This window comes from Cyprinodon tularosa, unplaced genomic scaffold (genome assembly GCF_016077235.1).
Source record: "Cyprinodon tularosa strain WSP-4 unplaced genomic scaffold, ASM1607723v1 ctg489, whole genome shotgun sequence".
NCBI lineage: Eukaryota > Metazoa > Chordata > Actinopteri > Cyprinodontiformes > Cyprinodontidae > Cyprinodon > Cyprinodon tularosa.
Window position 1 is genome coordinate 162,804 of NW_024039217.1, and position 23,943 is coordinate 186,746.

Sequence of the window (23,943 nt, forward strand, 5' to 3'; positions counted from 1 at the left end):
GGAATGCGACAGCAGAAACCCATGTCTTTCATACGTCTGTGTGTGGTGGTTCTTGAAGCACTCACTCCAGCTTCAGTCCACTCTTTGTGAATCTCCCCCACATTTTTGAATGGGTTTTGTTTCAGAATCCTCTCCAGGGTGCGGTTATCTCTCTTGCTTGTACACTTTTTTCGACCACATCTTTTCCTTCCCTTCGCCTCTCTATTAATGTGCTTGGACACTGAGCTCTGTGAACAGCCAGCCTCTTTAGCGATGACCTTTTGTGTCTTGCCCTCCTTGTGCAAGGTGTCGATGGTCGTCTTTTGGACAACTGTCAAGTCAGCAGTCTTCCCCATGATTGTGTAGCCTATAGAACTAGACTGAAAGACCATTTAAAGGCTTTTGCAGGTGGTTTGAGTTAATTAGCTGATTACAGTGTGGCACCAGGGGCCATCAATTTTGAACCTTTTCACAATATTCTAATTTTCTGATATAATGAATTTGAGATTTTCATTTGTTGTCATTTGTAATCATCAAAATTAAACAAAATAAACATCTGAAATATATGAGTTTGTATGTAATGTATGAATATAATATACAAGTTTCACTTTTTAAATGGAATTACTGAAATCAATCTACTTTTTCATGATATTCTAATTTTATGACCAGCACCTGTAGTTAGTTGGCTTCTCTAAATTTTCCTTAGGTGTGAGTGTGTGTGAGCCACTGATCTCTATTTATTCAATGGATTGCGGATTGCCCGTTGGTAGTACGGGGTTGAAGTGAAGCCACCGGCCGCCATGTTGGTACTCCCTAATTAGACCGGTCTCAATGTAAACAATACGTGCGCTACAACATTGAACGATGATGTTCTCATTTTCACGGGGATTTAAGACTTTTGAAATAAAGATAAGTTCATCACTTTGACAAACACTGGCTGTTTCATAGCATAAGAAGTTTACTTTTACTTGTATAAAAAAATAGGCACCTCACATTACATAGTCATTATGAAGTCGGGAAAGTCTCTAAATCATGTAATATAACATATTATACAAACATATCACAAGAAAATTCATGTGTTAGTGGAGCATAATAATACAGATGTGCCAGAAGTGCTAAATTGATGTACATGTATGTACATGTAAATGATGGACATGTAATAGACATGCATTAATGACAGTGTTATGGGAATTACATTTGATAATTTGAAAAAAAAAAACTATACATACAAGTATGCATGCACACACAAACACATGCATACACTATCCAGTAATTGAATAACTTTATTAATATGTATGTATGTATATATATATATATATATATATATATATATATATATATATATATACATTTTTTTATATATATATATATATATATATATATATATTAGGGGTGGAACGGTTCATAAAATTCACGGTTTTCGGTTCGGTTCGATACATGTTGATTGTTAGACCGAAATCCCATAAAAATTTATGGAATTAATGAAAAAATCCCCCAAAAAATTATGGATTGTAATTATTTCAAAAGATCCGCGGAAACCCTGGATCATTTCCGTATGTTTTGCTGCTTTGAATTTAATCATCCCGTCGTATGCTCTCTACCATCTCCAAGGAACTCAGAGCAGAGCGGACGGGAGCCACAGTGGAGGCTGTAGACTTTGCTTTGAGCAGCCGGTCTGGAGCGCAGCGGGGGTTGCTGACGGAGTATGAGGGATTTCGGGGTTAGCATGACTTGTTGCTGTTAGCATAAACAAAACGTGTTGCACAATGCTTGCATACTGTTGCACTTTTATCCACAACTTTCTTTCCGCCGTCATCGTAGGTCCCCTCTAAATGCAAAGCGCTCCCATACAGCAGACCTATAAAGTGCTGCTGGCGCGTCTTCCAACTCCTGTTCTTTCCCACTCGCCATACCCACACAATTCTCCATAACAACTGATTTTTTTCCCTGCTACACCCGGCTAAGCTGCTTCGCTTCTTCTTCTTCTTGTTTACTACTGGTGGTTGGCTTTGGTCGCAGTACTGCCACCTTCTGCTCTGGAGTGTAAACGCTTCGCCTATGAGAAAAAGGAGCAGCACATGAACCGAACGAAACACACGCGAACCGAACCGAGACAGTCAAACTGAACGGTTCTGACGGTTTTCATAAATTGTCCCATCCCTAATATATATATATATATATATATATATATATATATATATATATATATATATATATATATATATATATAAATACATGGGTCAAATGTTTTTTCCCCCTCAAAATAACATGTAATATATTTCAGCACATAACTTTTTCGGTTACGGCATTATCCACTTAATAAAGAATTACTACATGGACATTTCACAGTTATATACTTTCTATTTACTGTACTTTCTATTTTCTAACGTTAGACACCACGTCGATGGCTAACTTAGTCAACAGGGTCACCGCGACCCTGACAAGGACAGGAAAGAGAAGTGGGAGAAAATAGATGGATATAGAATATATCATATCTTTATGTTTACATCCATGTTAAAGTTATTTTAGAGATTTCTGACCATCTATTCGAGTTCATTTGAGGAGAAATCTGCAATCCCCTGTTGGAATCAAACAGCCAGTTGGAGATCGACTCCAAGCTCCTGTTGAACCAAAAAAATCTTAGGGATTGTAGGTCCATCAACAACAATGACTCATAACTACATTGAACAAATACAGGAAGTAGTTCATCACAGAAAAGCTCCTGTAAAGCATTTTAATCAGCTGGCAGACCTGCCTGCCAGAGGGTGTTCAATAACAATTCTTCTCCTTTTCTCCTCCTCTGTCCAGATGGGATCAGTGTGACAGGTTTACCAATCTCTAGTCCGCTCAGGCAAGTCCTCAAACCCAGGGCCGAGACTAAAGCGGTGAGCAGCGAGTCTGGGAAGGCCGAGTACAGCCATGTTAAGGTAGGCAAACACTTCTCAGCAAACAGGAGATACACCCACACACTGGCAAGTGGCAGTGTTTGGAGAATACAGGTTCATTCTCACCCACCTTTATTTCGGCAAATGATTGGTATCTCAGTTAAGGATTCTGCAGAGACCTTTTGGTATCTCCCTCTAGAAATGGCACTGTGCTTATTGTGATGGTATCTCACAGTGGTTTAAGAAGGCCTCTGTTCGTTCAATCAGTCCTCAGAGCTCAGTGAAGGCATAGAGGAAAGATAGGAGGAGGATGCACCACCTGGAGCAGATCTGCAGGGGAAAGACTTACGTAACGATGTCTGATGGCCAGAAAGTTGCTGCATCACAAAACACCAAACTAGCTGAAGTGATGAAGCCTGCATTGTTACCTCTCAAAGCCGGAGGGAGGCTTTTATTTAGTGTGTGAATCATCATGAGAGAAAACAGTAATGTTTACCGTTAAGGTGGGCTGTCACAGCCTTTTCTTTCTCACTCTTCTGGACACTTTGACAGGATGATGACGAACGGATGAAAAAATGACTGTAGAACGTTAATTTTTCAGGGTCAAATAAAAAACTTAGATTTCAACAAGCAGCAGACGTATAACTTTGAAAATTTCTCATGTTTTCAGCTCATTTTAGATAGGAAATAAATATTAAAGAAATATATTTTGGAACTTGGCCTCATATATGCTTGTTATCAATAAATTAATTAATGAAGCTTTTTTTTTTTTTTTTACAAAGCAGAGTTTTGTCCTTTGCTAAGAGGATTTTTCTATAACCTAAAGAGTTAAACTATTTTTTTGCAATATGCTGAGTTAACAAAAACTTTTTCATTATATTTGAACAATTTATTAAATGTTCCAATTATATTTTGACAGTTTATTAAACTTAAAACAAAACTGGAACTGATTTGGTCCCTGAATGAATAAAAAAAAAGCAAAGTACTTATAATTCCCAACAAACAAAGATGAAAACTACCATTAAAAGACTAAAATACAGTGTCAGACTATTTGTTACTTTCATTTAATGGAGTCGATGCTAACTGTGATGGAACTCTTTTAGTGTAACTTTAAAGCAGGTTGCTCTAAGGGGAAAGTTAAACTGCTGTCTGCTTACCCATATTTACCCCATTGCTGTAAACCATTGCACCAACATATCCCAGTTCATATATGACCACAGCTTTATCTCCTCATGTCATTCAAAAGGTATAGAAACGGCACTGATCATTCTGCCTCGCACACAACAGCCAGTCATGGTCAAATGAAAACACTAAAGCAATATTAAGCTCATGACTTTAAAAACTTAACACAGCCTAACAACACACACAGCAAACCACACCAACTCCTACAGAAATGGGACCACCTGAAGTCGATTAACTTAAATTTATGTAGATTGAAGATGTTCTCTTGTTTATCAGCAAATTGCATTTTTATCTGATGGTGAAAGTATCTTCTGAAGGGAAGACGAGGGTCTTTAGTGTCATTTGAAAGACTTTCTTTGCTTCCTTGGATTTGACTGAGACATAGAGACTGAGAGCATAACATTCAACACAATATGATCTAGTTAAAGCTTAGAAAGCCAATCAGATTTAATTTTAAGCTCACTGTTTCACTGATATAAGTAGAGAAAAGTAATTGTGCTCTTTTTCGACTGTTTGTTTATAAAACTTATTTCATGAGAAAAAAGCCGACTGAGGTGCAAACCAGCAATCTGCACAGCTCTCACCATTTTCACCAAAACAAGACTATGTCTGATTTCTCAGGTTGGGAACAGAAATCTAGTTTTTATCACTCAGACACATTTTAGTTGGTAAGACCTTTCATTTTTCTTTTTTTCTGCATTCACACTGACTTTTTATTTCTTTCTTGTTTAAAAAGACCAAAGCACAGCACTTAATTAGGATCCTCACTTTCATGATTTTCTATCTCCAACCTTCTTACAAAACACAATTTAAAACTACTGAGTTCCTGTTTTTTGCCTATTTTTTGGCAAATGTTTCCTTTTTATGCAAACTTTTTGGTGTAAAATTGCCTCCCTGCCAGACAAATAAATCAAATGTTTTTTTTTTTGTTTGTTTCTTCATAGTGGGGAAAATGCATTTCTTTTAGCAAAGTTAAAGTAAACCTCAATAAAACTGAATTATCTTTTAAGAATTTTCCTTTTATTTTTCAGTTTCGTTAAAGAATTTCTTATCTTAAGGCAAATCAGATAAGTTGATGATTATCATCATTAGTTACAGACTGGATTATAAAGCCCTTATGTTTATAAGTTTACACTTATTACTAATATGTATACTTAAATACCTTTAGAAATATCACAATAATATCAAAGTATGAAACATGCATAGTAAAAGTAAACTGAAACTCCAGGATATACAGTGATAAAACGCCTTAGTTTTTCTTTTTGATGAGTTGAGTTTTCTCTCGAGTGAGTTGTTGGTTTTCTACAGATCCTCTGTGCTTGATAATGCATTACTTTCCTTTCCCAGTGGATGTATTACATATTTGACATCAACTACCTATGTTGTGAATTAAGTAGCCTTTGTTAGAGACGAACGAGGCATTTTAATGAGTTCTTAAGCTTACTGGGGGCAGAGTTGGACTGGCAGCGGTGGTTTTCAGAGCAGAGTGCAGCTTTGGAGCCAAGCTATATATAACTAAGCTAATTCCTTAAGGAGTTTAAAATCCACCTGAAGGCTGCATATAAAAAAAATACAAGCACCTTCACCTTTAATTTAAATTTCTGCAGTGGAAATTAGAAGGATTTCTCCTGTTGTGTTCTTCTGTAATCAGTATTCTGGGTGCATCTTAGGTTTTCTTGTTTTCCACAGTTTGACTTAAAACCACCGTGAGTGAGCCGGACAGATTAGTAGACATGAAACTACAAAGCTCTGTGAAGAAATGTCCTGCAGTACATTCATCTATTTGCACTTTGTCTACAGAACAAAAGATATTTGTATTGTTTTATGTAATCCTCTAAGTCAAGTAGGCTTCTGTTTTCCTAATGTTATTGGATCCTCAGTGTTTTTCCCTTTTAAAATAATTGCTTTACTTTGGAAGTTTTTATTGCTTACGGAAAAAGTTTAGGTGTTGCAGTGAAAATGTTTTTTTTTTTATACACCCTTTTAATATTCAATTCAATTCAGTTTATTTCTATAGCGCCAAGTCGCAACATGTCATCTCAAGGCACTTTACATTGATTCAACGTTTTCTATTGAAGTTAAACCAGTTGATTGCATCGACTCATTGACTCTTCAGCAATCCCTCACACTAAGCATGCTTGTAGTGACAGTGGAGAGGAAAAACTCCCTTTGAACAGGAAGAAACCTCCAGCAGAACCAGGCTCAGTGTGAGCGGCCATCTGCTGAGGCTGACTGGGGTTCAAGGAGACAGTCAGACAATCAGAATATGATTATTTTTTGTGAATTATGTCAAGGTCTATTTTTTTTTTTTAGGGAGTACAATAGATGCGTTTTAATTTCTGTGTCTGAGATGATTATATGATTCTTTTATAATTATCCCATGCTTTGATAGAACAGTTTCTGACTCATTCAGATGAGGACAGTTATTAAAATGTTTATACCTTTTATATTTTTCCTTTTTAGAAGACAATGTCACAGCAGGCAAAATGACCAACGCTTAATTGGTCCTCAAGCTGTAAACTATTAACCTGTAACAAATCTGTGCATGTCTGAGTTTGCACAGTATGTTTATTATGGAACCTTAGGCAAGCATAGACCTACTGATTAAATAATGTTGTTTTGTGCAAAAGCATTTTTTTTAGCATGTGAATGGGCTGATAATGGATCCTTTAGAGCATCGGTCGGCAACCTAAACTGTTCAAAGGGTCATATTGGACCAAAAAAAACTAATATTAACTAAGTTTTAAATAAGCCTTGTATGGCATCACAGGCTCTAAGTGTATTAGCCCACTATAAAAAAGGACTTTGTGGCCTTATATATATAATAAACATTCATGATTAAATGTTTATCCTGGACCAAATGTCACATCATGGGACTACTCTGCTCTACGAAATGTGGTGCTTTAAGTTTAAATTCCATTATAATAATAATGTATTATGTTTTGTTGCATTGATGAGATTATAGAAACACATTTGGTGTTAAATTTATTTTGAGGATTTGGGGAAAATAAATGGAAGAAAATTGACACACACCTGCATCAAGCAAAAAACAAAGAATAAAAATGAAGATATTAAATTTGTTTCCGTTTCCTGCCCGTTTGAGAAACCAGTTGGTCAAACCAATTATATTATCGTTGTATTTTAATTCAGTTTATTTATTTAGCGCCAATTCACAACACGTCATGTCAAGGCAAAAAAAAAAAAGGCACTTTACAATCCACCACTTCATGTGTGCATCAGGGGTCAGTTTTGTTCCACCCAAAATATCATAATTTTCCTTCCTATTAACCGTTTTTCCCTCCAACTTTTCCTCGTTATCTGTTGTTTCTCTCAGGCCTTTCCTGCTAAAGCAAACTTCTAGACTCTGAGTATTTATAATCAATCAAGAGTGATCTGCAATCAGTAAAGGTGGAACCAATGTGTTTATCTCACTGACCTTTCAATGCCCAATGCATGCATCTGCTTTAGAGTCCTCTCACAGCCGCGGAGTACCAGTGGGCTTAAAAAATTGGGATAATGTCGGAACAGGATGGATGAGATTTTTTTGTGTTTTCCAACATACAGTGCATACTGAAAGTATTCATGGCTCTACTTAGGATATAGCCTTATCCAAAACTGTATTAAATATAAACCTTAAAAAAACAAACAAAACAAAAAAACACACAATATGCGATTATGAGCATTTGGGAAACATAGCTTCTGCAAACTGTTTATATTGTTCATGCTACAGATGTTTTTACAGCTTAAATAAGCAGACCTGTTGTGAATTCACTTAATTGGACATTAGGAAAACACCAAACGTGAATTTAAAAGAATGTAGATCATGGTTTTCTGTAAGTTTCTGTCATGAAACGGGACAGATGGACCCAGTATTCAAGGTGAGGCAGTCAGTAGGAAAGTTCCAAATGTTTATTAACATAAAATAAACAGAAACAGAACATGAGCGTAGGGTGGTGGCTCATGGCGACTATCGGAGGGGGCGGGGCACCGCCCAATCACAGACACTCTGGTTGAGGGAGAAACACAGGTAAGGTAACCATGATCATCTGACAGGAGATGATTATCTGTGTGAGTCGCTTACTGGTTTGATAGTCCAGTCCAGCACCGTCACCAGTCCAAGTGCGAGGGGCCGATGGGCTTCCAACCAATTCAATTTAATTCAATTCAGTTTATTTATATAGCGCCAAATTCACAACACATGTCATCTCAAGGCACTTTACAGTTCAACCAGATCAAATTGATACAAAGTTTTCTATCTAAGGAAAACCAGTTGATTGCATTGACTCATTGACTCAAATACAATCCCCCACACTAAGCATGCTTGTAGCGACAGTGGAGAGGAAAAACTCCCTTTTAACAGGAAGAAACCTCCAGCAGAACCAGGCTCAGTGTGAGCGGCCATCTGCCGAGGCCGACTGGGGTTCAAGGAGACAGAAGCAGAGATACAAAAAGCAGCTGTAAAAGGCGGCCCCGTCCAGGAAACACACAGCCAGGCAGACGAGCTCCAAGGTAGCTCCCATGCCAGAGGACGAAGAAAGCACATCCACTCAGTCACGGTCAGAGAAACAGGACCACACTGGAAAACAGGCCGATCTCCAACATCTATAAACAAGGGTGTTGATAGAAGCAGCACAGCTGATGTTTCTTTCCAGGATGACGTCACAGCCAAACAGGAACAGACGAGGCAAAGCTACTCTGAGGAAAAGCAGAGAGAGCAGAAGGTTAGAGATTGAACTAACAGATTCTGCAGAATAGGAGAACAGAGAGAGAATGAAGCAGAATGATGAAATGGGGGTCCCTATGTCCTCCAAAAGTCTAAGCCTATAGCAGCATAACTATAGAGATAGCTCAGGATAACCTGAGCCACTCTAACTATAAGCTTTATCAAAAAGGAAAGTTTTAAGCCTAGCCTTAAAAGTAGACAGGGTGTCTGCCTCACGGACTAAAACTGGTAGTTGGTTCCACAGGAGAGGAGCCTGATAACTAAAAGATCTGCCTCCCATTCTACTTTTAGAAATTCTAGGAACCACTAGTAAACCTGCAGATTGAGAGCGAAGTGCTCTGTTAGGAACATAAGGAACAATCAGATCTCTGATATAAGATGGAGCTTGGCCATTTAAGGCTTTATATGTGAGAAGGAGGATTTTAAATTCTATTCTTGATTTAACAGGAAGCCAATGAAGAGAAGCCAGGATAGGCGAGATATGATCTCTCTTTTTAATTTTCATTAGAACTCTGGCTGCAGCATTTTGGATCAGCTGAAGGCTTTTAACTACAGTTTGTGGACTTCCTGATAGTAAAGAATTACAATAGTCCAGCCTTGAAGTAACAAATGCATGGACTAGTTTCTCAGCATCACCCCTGGACAGGATATTTCTAATTTTTGCAATGTTCCTCAGATGAAAGAAGGAAATTCTAGAAACCTCCTTGATATGGGACCTAAATGACAGGTCCTGATCAAAAACAACACCAAGATTTTTTACTTTATTATCTGAAATCAGTTTAATCCCATCCAAATGAAGTGACTGGCTAATCTGTTTCTTTTTCAGAGACTCTGGTCCAAAGACTATAACTTCTGTTTTGTCTGCATTCAGAAGCAGAAAGTTAAGAGTCATCCAGGTTTTTATGTCTTCAAGACATGCCTGTAATCTATGTAATGGGTTAGCTTCATCTGGATTTATAGACAGATATAGCTGGGTATCATCAGCATAACAGTGGAAATTAATCCCATGCTGTCTAATAATTCTACCAATTGGGAGCATGTATAAAGTAAAGAGAATTGGTCCTAGCACTGATCCCTGTGGTACTCCACAGGTAACCTTTGAGCGTGTTGAAGATCTATCATTAACATGAACAAACTGAATTCGATCAGATAGATAAGATTTAAACCAGTCTAGTGCTGTTCCTTTAATTCCAACAAAATATTCAAGTCTTTCTAAAAGAATATTATGGTCAACTGTATCAAATGCAGCACTAAGATCCAACAGGACGAGCACAGATACAAGTCCATTATCTGAGGCCATGAGAATATCATTAGTGACTTTCACCAGAGCTGTTTCAGTGCTATGATGAGCTCTAAAGCCAGACTGAAACTCTTCAAAAAGTTCATTATGGTGGAAGTGATCGCAAACTTGTTTGGCAACTACTTTCTCAAGAATTTTGGATAAGAAAGGAAGATTGGATATAGGTCTATAATTGACCAAGTCATCTGGGTCAAGAGACGGTTTCTTAAGCAGAGGTTTAATTACAGCAACCTTAAAAGCTTTAGGTACATATCCCTGTAACAGAGATAGATTAATCACATCTAAAATGGAGGAGGAGATCAAAGGGAATACCTCCTTAAATAACCTGGTTGGAACTGGATAACCTGGTTGGAACTGGATCTAACATACAAGTTGAAGGCTTTGTTGAAGGAACCAACGCAGCGTGTGTCAAATAAAGCGTCCCTAATGCTGCAGCCCAGAGAGCTAGCAGGAAGCCGCTCCAAGTCAGGGGAAGACGGATCAGGCAGGAACAGTAGAATCCTGGCTTCCAGGAATCCTCAGAGCACCCAGGCAAGTTCAGAAATCGACAAAGTTCAGAAGCGCGCCCAGAACAACACGCACAGATGGAGACGGGCAGACTCTGTGGTTGAGAGGAATCAGAGACAAGACGTTGGACCAGGATGAGCAGGACTTTAAACTGGTCTCCTTGGAGCCAGGCTTATAGGAATTAAAACTGTCCTGAGGGCTCACCGGAGAAGGACCAGAACTTGCGCTCCTCCCGCACGCTTAGCCAAAACCCTGAGGGCTCAGCAGGGAAGAACCGGGACATGACTAGAAGACAGAAGACAAACTTAAAGCCTCTCAATCCACTGGCTTTCAGGAGTCGGGACATAAACCATAGATTAAACCAAAATTACCAAACACACAAACTGAAAAAAGAAAAATGATCTGGCCCCGATCACTCGGGCTGAGACGAATATAAAGCAACAGACGTAGGTGGATAAGATGAGTGAGTGAAATGAATAATTAAGGTGAGCTATCAGACCAGATCATGACACCTAATGGCCCACTGTCCAGAAGTCAAATGAAACTAACATGGTTTTAATGGTGAAAGTTACATGTTTTCACTATATTCACACTGTACATCCACATTCTGGTTGAGAATTCTGCTCCATAGCACTCTGACCACAGACTGGGGCAATGACCCAAAGCGCACCAAAAATATTGCAAAGAAGGGGCTTCAGAGCAACTCTGAATGTCCTGGAGTCGCCCATCTCAAATACAGACAGGAATCCAATTTACCTACATTTGGTTTGATTGTTTTTTTTTTCATTTGTAATAAACTTCCAACAGTTTAAAAAACTCAGCATTTTCACATTTCCATTATTGTGCTTAGAATTAAGAGCAAAGAAAATCAATGTAATATAATTAGAAATAAAGCTGGAACATGACTAAACATAGAGGGAGTGCTGTGGATATTTTCCATATGCTCTGTCTTTACAACACTTTAATGACTCACCCTTTAGGAGTCTGTGGTACATCCAAAGCCTATTTCTCCTTTGTTGGAGAACAGATGGCCCTGAAGGTACTTTGGGTTTGGTTTTGAATCCTGCCTTCCTTATATCCACAATCCTTTCCATCGTATTGTGATATCTATGCAGAAGGCTGAAGCAGAGGCAGCTAGAGAGTTTTATGGGGACTTAGTACCCTAAATCTATCCTCTTAGGATTTTGTGTAACTGAGAGTTGGAGGGGAAAGAAGAAACCATAATCCTACCATTACAATTGCCCTCAGCCATCTGTAAAGATGCCCAGTTGTCTGTCCTGGTCATCCAGTTATCCCACTGTGGGCTTCAGCATCTTTGTTTAGGCAGGTTTCAGAGGAATCTATGCTACTGAACAGCCAGGCTTATGAAAACATACATAGAGATTATCTTAAAATGGCAAATGTCCAGAGTACGTTGAAGCTCCTTTTACTTTCCCTTCATAATCCCTCAGTTTCACAGTGCAGAGATTGTTGTCAGAATGTAGGAGAACATTCTCCTTTGAGGCAAATAACCTGAAAGTGAGAGATAAAAACAGAGCTGAGGCTTTTACGGTGATCCCCGCCCGGCAGAAACTCTTATGCTTCGCTCACTCCGCAGGCAGCTAGTTTACATGCAAAGTCAATGGTTGACCCGCATCAAGGCACAACAAAAAGTCCAGCAGCGCATTTTGAGCCACAGGAGCAGCGCCTCAGGAGCGTCTGAGCATCTTCAGAGGCAGCAGCTGCTGCTGGAGATGGAAAAATTAAACTTTTGCTGCTCAACGTGCCACATCAACCAATCAGAGAAGCTGATGTGGGAGCTGTCAGGGAGACAGACACAGCACTGCTGATGCAGAGCTCTATGATCACTCCTCTCAAACAGTTCATGGACGACAATTTTTGCTGCACAAACCAGCACAAACGGAGCTGAGTTAATTGACACCCATTTTGTCTGATTTGAAGAAGGTGGGGGGGGCTGGTTGACCTTTGATGACCTCTAGAAATATTTCTTTTTATCTTTAAAACCATAGCGGCACAAACGAAATTTTTTGCTGCACAAACATAGCACAAATGTTTGACACTAATTTTGTCTGATTTGAAGAAGGTGGGGGGGCCAACTTCACTCAGGTCAAGCTAAAGCATTACTTTTGATTATGAGAATTTCAGCAAGTACTTGAACAAAGATGCACTCCAATGTCAGGTTGTGCCAGTAAGAGATTTGGTTGAACTATCAGACCCTTGACCCTTAAACTGACTGAGGACAGCTGGTCTGATGTGGATGGGCTCTTATCTGTGCTTCACACTCTCAAAAATATCTCTGCTGCAATGTGTGAAGCATATAGAGTTTGAATCTTTAGGGCCTACCAGGTTACACCAATCTTCTGGAGAAAATAAGTTCACCAAAGTGTCTGGGTTTGAAGCAAGCTACGTCAGCACCTGTCTGCTGCAGATATCAGCGACGCAGGTGCAGGAACATACAACACATCTTCCCTGAAATCCAAGGCACAAACACATAGAGAAGAGGTCACGGATTAGTAGAACGCGGTTCGGATCCAAACCCATCTGCTGGCTAATCCGGACCCAACCTGATTTAAAACATTTATAAATTACCTCATGTTGTCCGACGACAGTGTCTAATTTCACTTGCACTGTATAGCCCTCCGGCACCAGCATACAGGTGATGCATATAAGCCAATGAGATACTTCAATCAGGGCTGTTGTCGCTAGCTACTTTTAGACACAGCAAGCCGGGCGATGGGTAACGATGGTGAGAAAACGTGAAAGAAAGTGTAGACTGCTGGAAGAACCGCAATGAAAGTGAAATGGCGTGCTCAAAGATGACCCTGCAAATTTTGAGTATGTTGGGGTCAACCTGCTGCTGTGAAGCAGGATTCTCCACCATGAACAGAATCAGAAATAAATATGGATCCAGGCTCAAAATGAGCTCCTTGATATGTGCTTTAGAATGGCTTTGTCTCCATTCAAACCCAGGTTTAAAGCCTTGCAGAGCAGCATTAAGCCCATTTCTCTCATTAAGCCATAAAAAAGAAAGAAAAAACAAACGGTGAGTTCAGGTGTTTTATAAAATATGGGAATCGGGAAATTTTCTATACACCAAACTGAACAATAGTTGTTCTCTAATTCAAAAAATATTTTAGTTTAGTTTATTTTAAATGGAAAAAATGTCAATTTTTATTTATTTTTTTATTTTATTTAAAAAGTCAATGTATAACATGGATGCATAAAAATAAAACAGATTATAATTTAATAAAAATGTCTCCGGACCTTTACTGTTTGTTGATTTTCTTTATTCGGACTCTGCTGATGTTCAATTGGTTACCCCTGGTATAGAGGCCCCTGATCTACTCAGATCCCAAACAATAAGGGCCAAATTGCTTCTTTATTAAAAAGAAAATCACTCTGAATTATTCCTCCTGCTCCTGCTTCCTGGAGAAATCCTTTGTCTCTAATGTTGTTATTTCTAGCTGGCCAAATATGTTGACATGTGCACAGAAGACTCTCCATCCCCCATTGTTTTATCTGGCCCTTTCTCATCGCAATAACTGCAGACATTTTTGCATGCGACTTTGCACCGGGCCTTTTTTAAAAGAAAATGCACATGCACATCCCTGTAAGCGCTCCCCAGAGGGAACGCCTATTAAACGTGTGCGAGAGCATGCAGAAGCCCATTTCTCCTCGTGCACACTCTGTTGATGTTTACATCGCTCAACAAGATTACTTTCCAAAAGGAGATTTGCAATTTTTCCACTATGTCAGGCTCACCAAGTGAAAATGGGGACGAGCACGTAGGACAGCTTTATGTAAACATATCACCAGAATGGTTGACAATTAGGACAACTCATTTTCATGATCCACCTGTAAAAAAAAAAATCCTCTACTATACCTTTAATTAACCCTTGCTGGTGAGCAGTGGGTTGGTAATGAAAGAAAAAAAAATCCCAATTGTTCTCTGATTTAGATGCTGTAAAGTCTGAAAATGGATGGTGTTACTAAAGTAAGAACTGAATTATCTCCCTTATCTAGTAAATTGTTTAAAGGAGGTCTAGAGATCTATGAAGCCTTTTAAAAGGAATGCATTGTCTTGACATGTGAGATTTATTCTAATTGCAAGACAATATGATTAAAAAACTTGTTTTGTTTTATCCTTTTATGTACCCTGGTAGTAACCTGACTCCGCCAGATGGATTTGCTCCGCATATCCATCTGGAAACCTTCCGTAGAAGTAATTTTGGGAAGGGGCGAAAATACTGGTAAGCTGATTGGCCTATGTTGGTGATAGACGGGCCAAATAAACCAATCAGATCAACGAAGCATATGACGTACTAACAGAGCGACGACGAAAACACAACCACAAGTTCAAACTCTTGCCGAAACCAGTCGGGAGAAGAGCAAAAACATCTTTTCCTCTGAGAAAAGCCTCCAGAGCAGTGTTTTGCTCTTCTTTCATTGAAGAAATACTCTGTAATTCTGATAAAACTTGCCCGATAGCCACGCTAACGCTAGTTTCATCGGCTGAAGCCGGCATGTTCTTTAGTCTGAACTGTTGCGCTTCTCGTTATTCAACCCGCCTCAAAGCCAACGCTGATTGGACGTTCGTTTGGTGAACGGCTCCAAATTTTCTTCAACGGAGAGTCTCCAGACTGATTAGCGAGTGAAATCTTGAGAGCTCGTGAGATCAGGATGGTCAGGTCTACCCTTGTAGATCCCTGTGAACATTTTGAGTTACTGTAACGATATAGGATTAAAATATATTATAATGCGTATATATATATATATATATATGTGATATTTCAGTTTTCTCTTTTAATATATTTTCTAAGAGTTCAAAATTTCTGTTTCGATCTGTCAAGATGGGGTGCTGAGTGTACATTCTTAAGAGATAAAATTAACTTTATTAATTTAGTAAATGGCTGCATTGAAACAAAGAGTGAAAAATTTAAAGGGGTCAGAATATATATATATATATATTTATATATATATATATATTTATATACATATAATTGTTAACATTTCTGAGCTGTGCATTTTTTCTATAGACCTTAAATTACCTTTTTTAAATGTTTATATATATTTGTTCATATTATCAGGTATCAGTAGTCATGCATTTCAGTACTGCTAAGAAGTACGTTAAGACCAAATCAAGGCGAAGCTGGTTATTACTGTATTCAACTTTGTTGGTTTGGGGTCCTATCAGGACGAGGCGCTCACACAGTTTTAATCAGACTTTGTTTACTTGTAATCCTAACACGTCCTTGTCTAAAGGTAATGAAATACATTAGACATTAATATGTTGGCAGCTTTTTTACAAAGACTTTTCTTTTAAAATATATTCCATTGTGTGACTTTATTTCAAACATGACTGAAAAAAATTCTATTTTAACATAAGAAAATCCATGTTAAATATTTTTAGAGGGATTAATCCCCTCACTGCGTGCAGGCAGAGTGGATTGTGTGTTACCTAAAGAGAAAGTGCCCCACACATGGAGCGCGTCCATGCAGAGTGATAAAGTTGGAGGGGCTTGTTATGGGAGGGAGGGCAGAGTTTCTTCAGGCCTAATCAAATCCAGTGGAGACAGAGGCAGAGTCGGCTGCCTTCCTCTCTGCTATTTTTAGCCTCAGCCCTGCCGGTGGCACTTCAGCTCTCTTCACACATGCACAACCAGACTCGTGGTGCAGATATTTATAACTGCCACAGCTGTCGGCAGAGAGTGTGAAACTCCAGCCAAACAGCCAAATGATTTTCTTATTCTTGGCTCCGGGTGGAACTATTTATTCTTTTTCTCTCTGCTTTGTCTTGTTCACCTCTAACTGTACATTCCACTTTAAGTATTGATCCATAAAGGATGTTCTTTAATGATTCAGCTGCTGATGTTGTGCCTCGAGAACAAGGACAACTTTGAAGTAAAAAAAAAAAAAAAAAAAGCACTTTTGTTTTTGACTTTTCCTGCCAGCTACGGCAGCGTGTCTGTCTCCTATCAGCCGACAACAAGCAGCCAGGAAATGTTCAGTAGACTGACAATGTGTTAAAGTTGTTTTCATTTAGATGCTTGTTTATCACCTAATTGAGGTTCTTGGCAAGTTTTTGGTTAATGTATGGAAACAGTAGAAATGAATAAATCAACAGATTTTTCATCAGATTTTAAGTGAATCAAATCCAGATATATATGTGTTGCTGGACTCAAATTTAAATTTTATCAGACCATATTGTCCCAAAAGTTAGATCATTTCTATAAAAAAAAATCCTGTCTTAAAATCTGTGGGGGTTTTTTTGTTTTCTTATGCAGGCCAGTAAGTTATACGTCAGCTTGTACTCCTAAATTCGGCCAATCATATATCAATGGTCATCTTTCAATACATTTTTTTTGGTAAGAGCATCTTGATTCATGTGTCGTAGCTAATATACGCAACGGTTGAAATACGAAATAGGAATAATTTCTTTTACAATTGAATTCTTTCTCAGTGTTCACAGGGATGGAGGTCTGTGTCGTCAGCGTCAGGGTTGCCGCCCTGGCCTCCTCTTCTACAACATCTTCGTCCCCGCTTTCCTCCTCTAAATAAAAAAATATATGACGGAGGAGACTCATCCACGACCTCCGACACTAAACTCTCCTCCTCTTGCATGTTTCCTCTGTCCATAGCGTTCCTTGACAGTGTCATTTCTAAGTCACCAATTTAGTGCTACTTGGTCCCAATGGTCCTTTTTCCTCTTAACAAGGAGCAGCCAGTTTGCTTGGTCTCGCAATGAATCGTGGGATAAACAAGGATAGAGAGGATACACAGAACCCATCCTTCAAATCGGGCAAAAAGAAGGACGCATTTTTAGGCTGCATAACAAAGAGTGTTGGAGTCCGATCAGACCTCAACGCAGCGCTGTGACATAATCGGCCTTCGGATCTGGCCTTCAGAGGACGGCGCTCATAAATTTCGAACGCAGCCACTTTTTCTCTTTCAACCCTCGCCAATTTTCAAAGACCCTCAGTGAGAAAGATGAGCGTCAATGACTGTCTGAAACTGTAGCTCACCACAGATATATGCCTGAAAGTGTGTATGCGCAAAAAAAGATAGCTAACTGACCGAACACGTAGGACGGCCTTACGTAAACATATCACCAGAATGATTGACAATTAGGAGGACAATTATTTAGATGATCCACCCTGAAATAAACAATCATCCTTTAGACCTTTAGGTATATACCGATACAGAACGTGCTGCACCCTCTGTGTTCGCCATTTCTAGACTGCTTTTCGGAGGGAAAGTCCACAGTATCGGTTCTTCTTAGGGAAGCTGCCGATCGAATAGATGAACTAGAACGCTGTAAGTTTAATATCCGACGTGTTTTATGGTCCTTTGAGTTTTGTTTAACTTTTACTTTTGAAAAAACAGCTTCAACTTCGACTGCTACTGAACAGGAACTGAGCGCTGCAGTTGCATCTAACCAACCAATAGGCTGCCATTGTAGCCTGAAGACACCGCCCCTCATTATCATATTAAAGCAGAAGCGAAGAGGGGAAAATAGAATGTGATAAATTAAAAAATAAGGAAATACTTAAAGAATAAGGGAAATTGGAAAATGGGAAAATAAATTTTTTTTCAAACAAATGGTAAATGAAAAATAGATAAAAGAAAAATTGGGAAATAAAAAAGGGAAATATGAGAAATTGATTAATGAAACCGGGAAATAGGAAATCGGGTTAATGGAAAAAGGAAATTGAAAAATGGTTAAATTAAAAAATAGATTAATGAAAAATGGGTAAATAAATAAAGGAATAAATGAAAAATGGACAAATGAAAAATAGATAAATGAAAAATAGATAAAACAGAAATTGAGAAATAGATAATCTGAAAAATAAAAAAATAAAAAAATTGGCTTAATGAAAAAGGGAAGTTGAAAAGTGGTTAAATGAAAATTAGATTAATGAAAAATGGGTAAATGGATAAAGGGATAAATGACAAATAGAAAAATGAAAAAGAGAAATTGGGAAATTGATAATATGAAAAATAAATAAATTAAAAATTGGTTTAATGAAAAAGCTAAATTATTTATTTAACAAATTTTTTATTTATTTCACTCATTTTCTTCATTTTTTGATTTATTTTACTCATTTTTTATTTATTTCACCCATTTATTTATTTATTTATTTAATTTTGGCTGAAATGGCTCTCCATACCCTTGAAGGATATATTACCTACTGGAAATTAAGTTGAAAGAATAAGTCAGGAAAAAAAGGTAAAAAGCTAATTGAAAAGTTCAAAAGTAAAGTTCAAAAGCTAATAAGCCTCATTAACGATTATATTTAGGTTTATGAACTAAAACAATGTAAGTGCCAGTATCAGCATTAATGCTTCTATGAGTGTTTTTCATGAATTTCTCATAGAAGCACTTTTGTTATTTTTCTTAACTACTCTTAACGTTTCTTGTTATTACATTGACATTCATTTTTGCTGTCAAAATATCCTTTTTTTTTTAATGTAACAAAGGTAATAAGGTCTTGTCCTGGATTCCAATAACACTATTGGCTTAAAATTTAGATTTTCAAAATATTTCACTGAATGCGAATTTATACTCGATGGCCGCAATAAAGCCATTTTAACTATTGTGCATGGGAAAACTGGAGATACATTGAGTATATTTGATATATCGCCCACTTATAATTTATAGTCCCTTATATCCCCGTCTTCCCGATTCTGATGCTTGTCTGAGTTTTAAGTAAGTTATCTTAAACACATCTAAACCCCTGAATGTATCTTTTGATGTATGATGCGTTAGTGAGTAGTTCCACATTAATACCTAATAAAGTAATGAATGTAAATATGTCATTTTGTGCTGTGGATCCCCAGTATTTAGTTTTAACATTTATTTTGTAAATCAAGTGGAAATTGAGTACAGAATGACTCTGCTGTGTGCAACCAAAGGTCGTCTGTTGGTGCCGAAGCTCACTTTGGTCATGAAGAAGAGGAAGACAGCTCCGTTTAAGTTGTGCTTTATTCTCCTCCATCTTCGGAGTGAGATGCACAGACAGAGACGGGTGTGGATCAAAGTGATGATTCAGTTCACCTATGATTATGCTTGTTTTATGCTCAGCCTTAGTGCCTTTGACTGGTATATCTTGATGGATGGCTTCAGCCTCAGGAGGCTGAACTAAACTTTTAATACACAAAAGGCAGAAAAGTCTTTGCTAAATTTCCCAAGAAGGTTGAAGCTCTGTGATCGTTATCCTTTGTGACCCATCCTGAGGTATCTGAAAGTGTATTATGACTTTTCAGGACCTGCAAGACATTGATCAAGACCTTTTTGAAACAGTAAGAAGACAGTTTGTGTTGCCAAGGTCACCTCTGTGCACTTCTCTGCTGTGCTGTTTAGCAACCTTTTTTTAAAGGGGGCGAGATGGACACATGGCTGCCTCGGTGAAAGATGTGGCCTTATTTAACTTAAGTGTCTGCACCGAAGCAACGGTTGGGACAATAAATGGACTGAATGTCCCATCCATCCTGTCTGAGTTGTGTAGCATGCAGCTATCTGTCGGACTCAGTTTGTTATTAGATTTTTGGCATCATGACCGAGTGTCTTTGTCCGGACTTGGCTGAGGAGTGCAAAAGAGAGAGAGAGGGTTGAATGTGAGATAATTAAAAGGAATCAAAATGCAACACCATTATTGTAATGTACACTGAAACATTTTCGCTGCAGCCTCTTCATTTGGCATTTTGTTTTGTAAAGTCGGCAGCTTCAAACCACAGCCAGATATTCAGGAAACAGGTGCTTCTTTTTCATTGCTAAGGTAATATGAAATCAATCACTTATGCCTCGGTTCTTGACGATACAAGGATCTTACTGAGCACAATGGAGAAAAGGATCTTCCTGTTCTGGTATAAAAAGCCTTCAATCCTAACGGATGTTTAATCTGTTTAAGAAGCTCAACATATCATTGATCTAATTGTCTACTTTGTTTATTTCTATTTAGCAGTATGCTATAGGGATGTGCAGATTAACTGAATCGATCCATTTCTAGCACCGGTTCTTATAAGATAAATGAGAATTTGTTCAAATATCAGGTTGAAATCTATTCATTTCTGCCGTGTTGAAATCTATAATTCTAATACTTTGGGCAAGAGTTTAATTTAGTTAATTTATGCTTGAAAATACATCACCCCTTTATGTCCCACAGTTGGGAAATTCATGTGAGTCAGAAAGCATGCTGGGAAATAAAGTTAAATTGATCTTTAAAAGAGAGAAATACAACTCAGAAAAAATAAAAACAGTACTATTATAAGAAGAAATGGCTTAGTTTGATAAATTCAGAACAATATCCTGTTTAATAAAGTTAAACACAGGAAAAAAAGCAACTGAGAGAGACAGAAAAATAGAAAATCTGTGCAAATAACACATGCCTGTAGAGAAGCATTGCACCAGCAAAAAAATGAGACAAAGTTCAGGATGAATTGGTATTAAAATGTTGTTTATAGGGTGTCAAACAAGTCCAGCCAAGCTAATAGCATGGCTTTATGCACTTAATGGGCCTATTGGAGGAGCAAAGTCTAACAGCTCCCTTGAGGAAAGATCTGCGATAGCGCTTCTTTGTGCACCTAAGGTGCTGCAGTCTCAAATGAGCTTTGTAGTAGCTCCATCTATGGGGAGAGAGAAACGATACAACAGTGATGTAATTGTTTCTTATTTGTGTGTGTTTTAAACCAGAAAAGATGGCTGAAGCCACTGCAGAGTCAAAGGAGGTCGCCAGGCGTGCCTCAATCGTTCAGGAAGAGCTCAGTCCCCTTAGCAGATAGAGTGTGCTCCGATCCTTCCTTTTAAAGAGGATTTGTTTTCTTATAAATATGATATTGTCTAGTTTCCATGTACACTTAACCCTATCGGATACATGCTTATATTTAAGTTGTTTACCTTTTTTTTAGTGGGGGGGTTTGCTCATTGATCTCTATGAAGCTCATTTTTGCCGTACCTGAGAAAAGTTTTGAAAGCTTCTGCTTGGTTTGCAGACCTGGAGGCCTGCCTGGCTGCCTCTTAGAGTTCTGGCAGTGAGTCAGAGTGCAGATTATTGACAAGTTTTTTTGGACAACAATACCAACAGGAGGCAGTTCACTGCTGCAACAACAGCCTGCATCTTATAATGCACCAAAAGGACATGTGACATGTCAAAGCATTGTCATACTGCCGCAGCACAACAGGCTCTTTCCTCCAACTGTTGGCCAAATGAGCGGGTCCATAAGCAAATCCCTAGAGGCATCCTAAATGTACTAAGTTCTCCTAATTACCATTTAGGTGAAAATGTGCAACTCTGATGCAGCAATCGGCAAAAACAACAGTTGGTGCACTTAGCTGCTCCATAGGATTCAAGAAAACATAAAATCCTGTGACTTTTCAGTAAAACACTGAGTTTTACTACAGTTGAAGCTAAATTTATGCAAATACATACTGTGTGAATGAGTATGAAAGCAAAAAGAAGTAAAAAAACAAGCTACTGTAAATACAGTAAAATGTTTTACATAAAGTGCTTCTCAAGAGCAACGCAGAAATGGTAGTTTTTTTCCGGAACGAGTCTGAGGACTCTGTGCCTCAAAGATACAGAGATAAAGTTTCCCGAGCCTCTGAGACGCCACCTGCTCTCCATCAGTTATAAAGGAAAAGTACAGTCAACAAGGAATCAATGGATCGTTATCTATACCTAAAACTAATACGTTCGCAGTATTTCAAGGAATTTAGTGTTAATCAGTCAAAAACTAAAAACAATCATTTTTGTCGCGATCACCGAGTCCAGGAGCGGCCATTTTTGCCCAGATATAGTAACACCTCACTCCTGACATCTTCCAGCAGTGACGTCACAGTGCGGTAAGCCTAGAGCCATTCTCCCCGCTTTACAAAGAAATACATTATTTACAACAATTATTGAAGATTTCCAAAGGACTTCAGAGGATTAAGGCCAACGAAAAAAGAAAAAAAAGTGAACTGATTTTTAAATTTTATTTCAGTATAATATGGGAAAAAAGTCAGAATTCTAACTTTAATCTCAGAAGTTTTTACTTTTATTCTCAGAATTCTGACTTAAATCACAGAATTCTGACTTTTTTCTCCCAATTCTTACTTTTTTCTCAGAATTCTGACTTCAGTGTCAGAATTTTAAATTAATTCTTACAGCTAACAAACATGTTAGCATCAAGCCGTAGCCATGTCTACGGACTAAACGAGCTCTTTTCTTTTAATGACCTTCTGGTCTTCCATTAAAGAAATAGCATCAACGGGGACCCTTCATTTCGTCATTTTCCACTAATGTGTTACTGGCCCTCCCAAACAACTCACATCTTTGCCAGTGAAGCTAAGCGCTCCCACAGCTCTTCCTTCGTAGTGCCCATCTACATTAAGATCCAAAAAAAATTTAAATTTAATTGAAATTAAAGTCAGAATTCTCTCTTTTTTCCCACTGAAATAATATTTAAAAATCAGTTAACTTTTTTCATTTCTTCAGTGGCCCTAATCTTCTTTCGGTACTGGAGTGCAAAATTCCTCTGGCTGCTTGTTGTATTAAATAAAACCCTGATACAGCTCTCCCTCTTCTTATATCCATCTGCTGCAGAAGGCTGATTTTACTAAGATCCCAAGACTAATTTCACAGTAAAGGTTTTATATAAATCATATAAACCTGCTTTTTTAAAGTGTCCAACTGTCCACCTACTAAATGTACAGCTTATTTCTTTTAACATGCAAATTTGTACTCTTCTATAGAGATTTAGAGTAACGGTTGATCAAAAGTTGTGGTAAAATGCTGGATTTTTGGAAGCTCAGGTTGCAGAAATTTGTGGTTGTTGAAACGAGCAGAAAATTAAGTATTTCTTCATGCATACAGGATTGTAATCCATGTGTGAAATCCAGAAAAGTGGTGGGAGCACGGCACAGTATGCTGCTGCAGACTGGGCTGGTGTGTGTCACCCTTTAGCTGCTCCACAGTTAGCATGCTGTAAAATGCAGCAGACCTTCAGTAAGGCATTGTTTGAGTTAGGTGTGTCAGTGTGTTTTATAGTGTAAGAATGATAATTTGCCTGCTTGCTCATGCATTTACAATGTAATTTACAGCTTTTCACAGCTTAGATTGTGTGGCTTTTACCTTTTGATTGTTCTGTCAGTTCAGGATGTTTCAGCTCTCTGTGCTTGACTGGCTTTGGGGTGACAGCACTGATCCTCAAGATGGAACAAGTTCATAAACTACTTCGGTTCTATTCAAGAATATTTTACTGAACTCAAAGGGAAATTAATTATCTGAACTGTGTTTATTTCTGTTAATTTTTTTATTTTCCTAAAAAAACATTAACAGATGTAAGGAGCTGCTCTCTGATTCATTTGAGTAATGAATTCATTTCAATCT

The 23,943-nt window shown here is 38.1% G+C and overlaps 1 protein-coding gene across 2 annotated transcripts in view; it reads left to right on the top strand.

The window, feature by feature from the left end:
* trappc9 (trafficking protein particle complex 9) overlaps window positions 1-23,943 on the top strand; it is a 356,386-nt gene that overhangs the window by 128,290 nt on the left and 204,153 nt on the right. For both annotated transcript variants that reach the window (XM_038302353.1, XM_038302354.1), the window contains one exon: window positions 2,788-2,906. In XM_038302353.1, coding sequence (XP_038158281.1) covers window positions 2,788-2,906 — 119 coding nt within the window. The remainder of the gene's footprint in view (window positions 1-2,787; window positions 2,907-23,943) is intronic.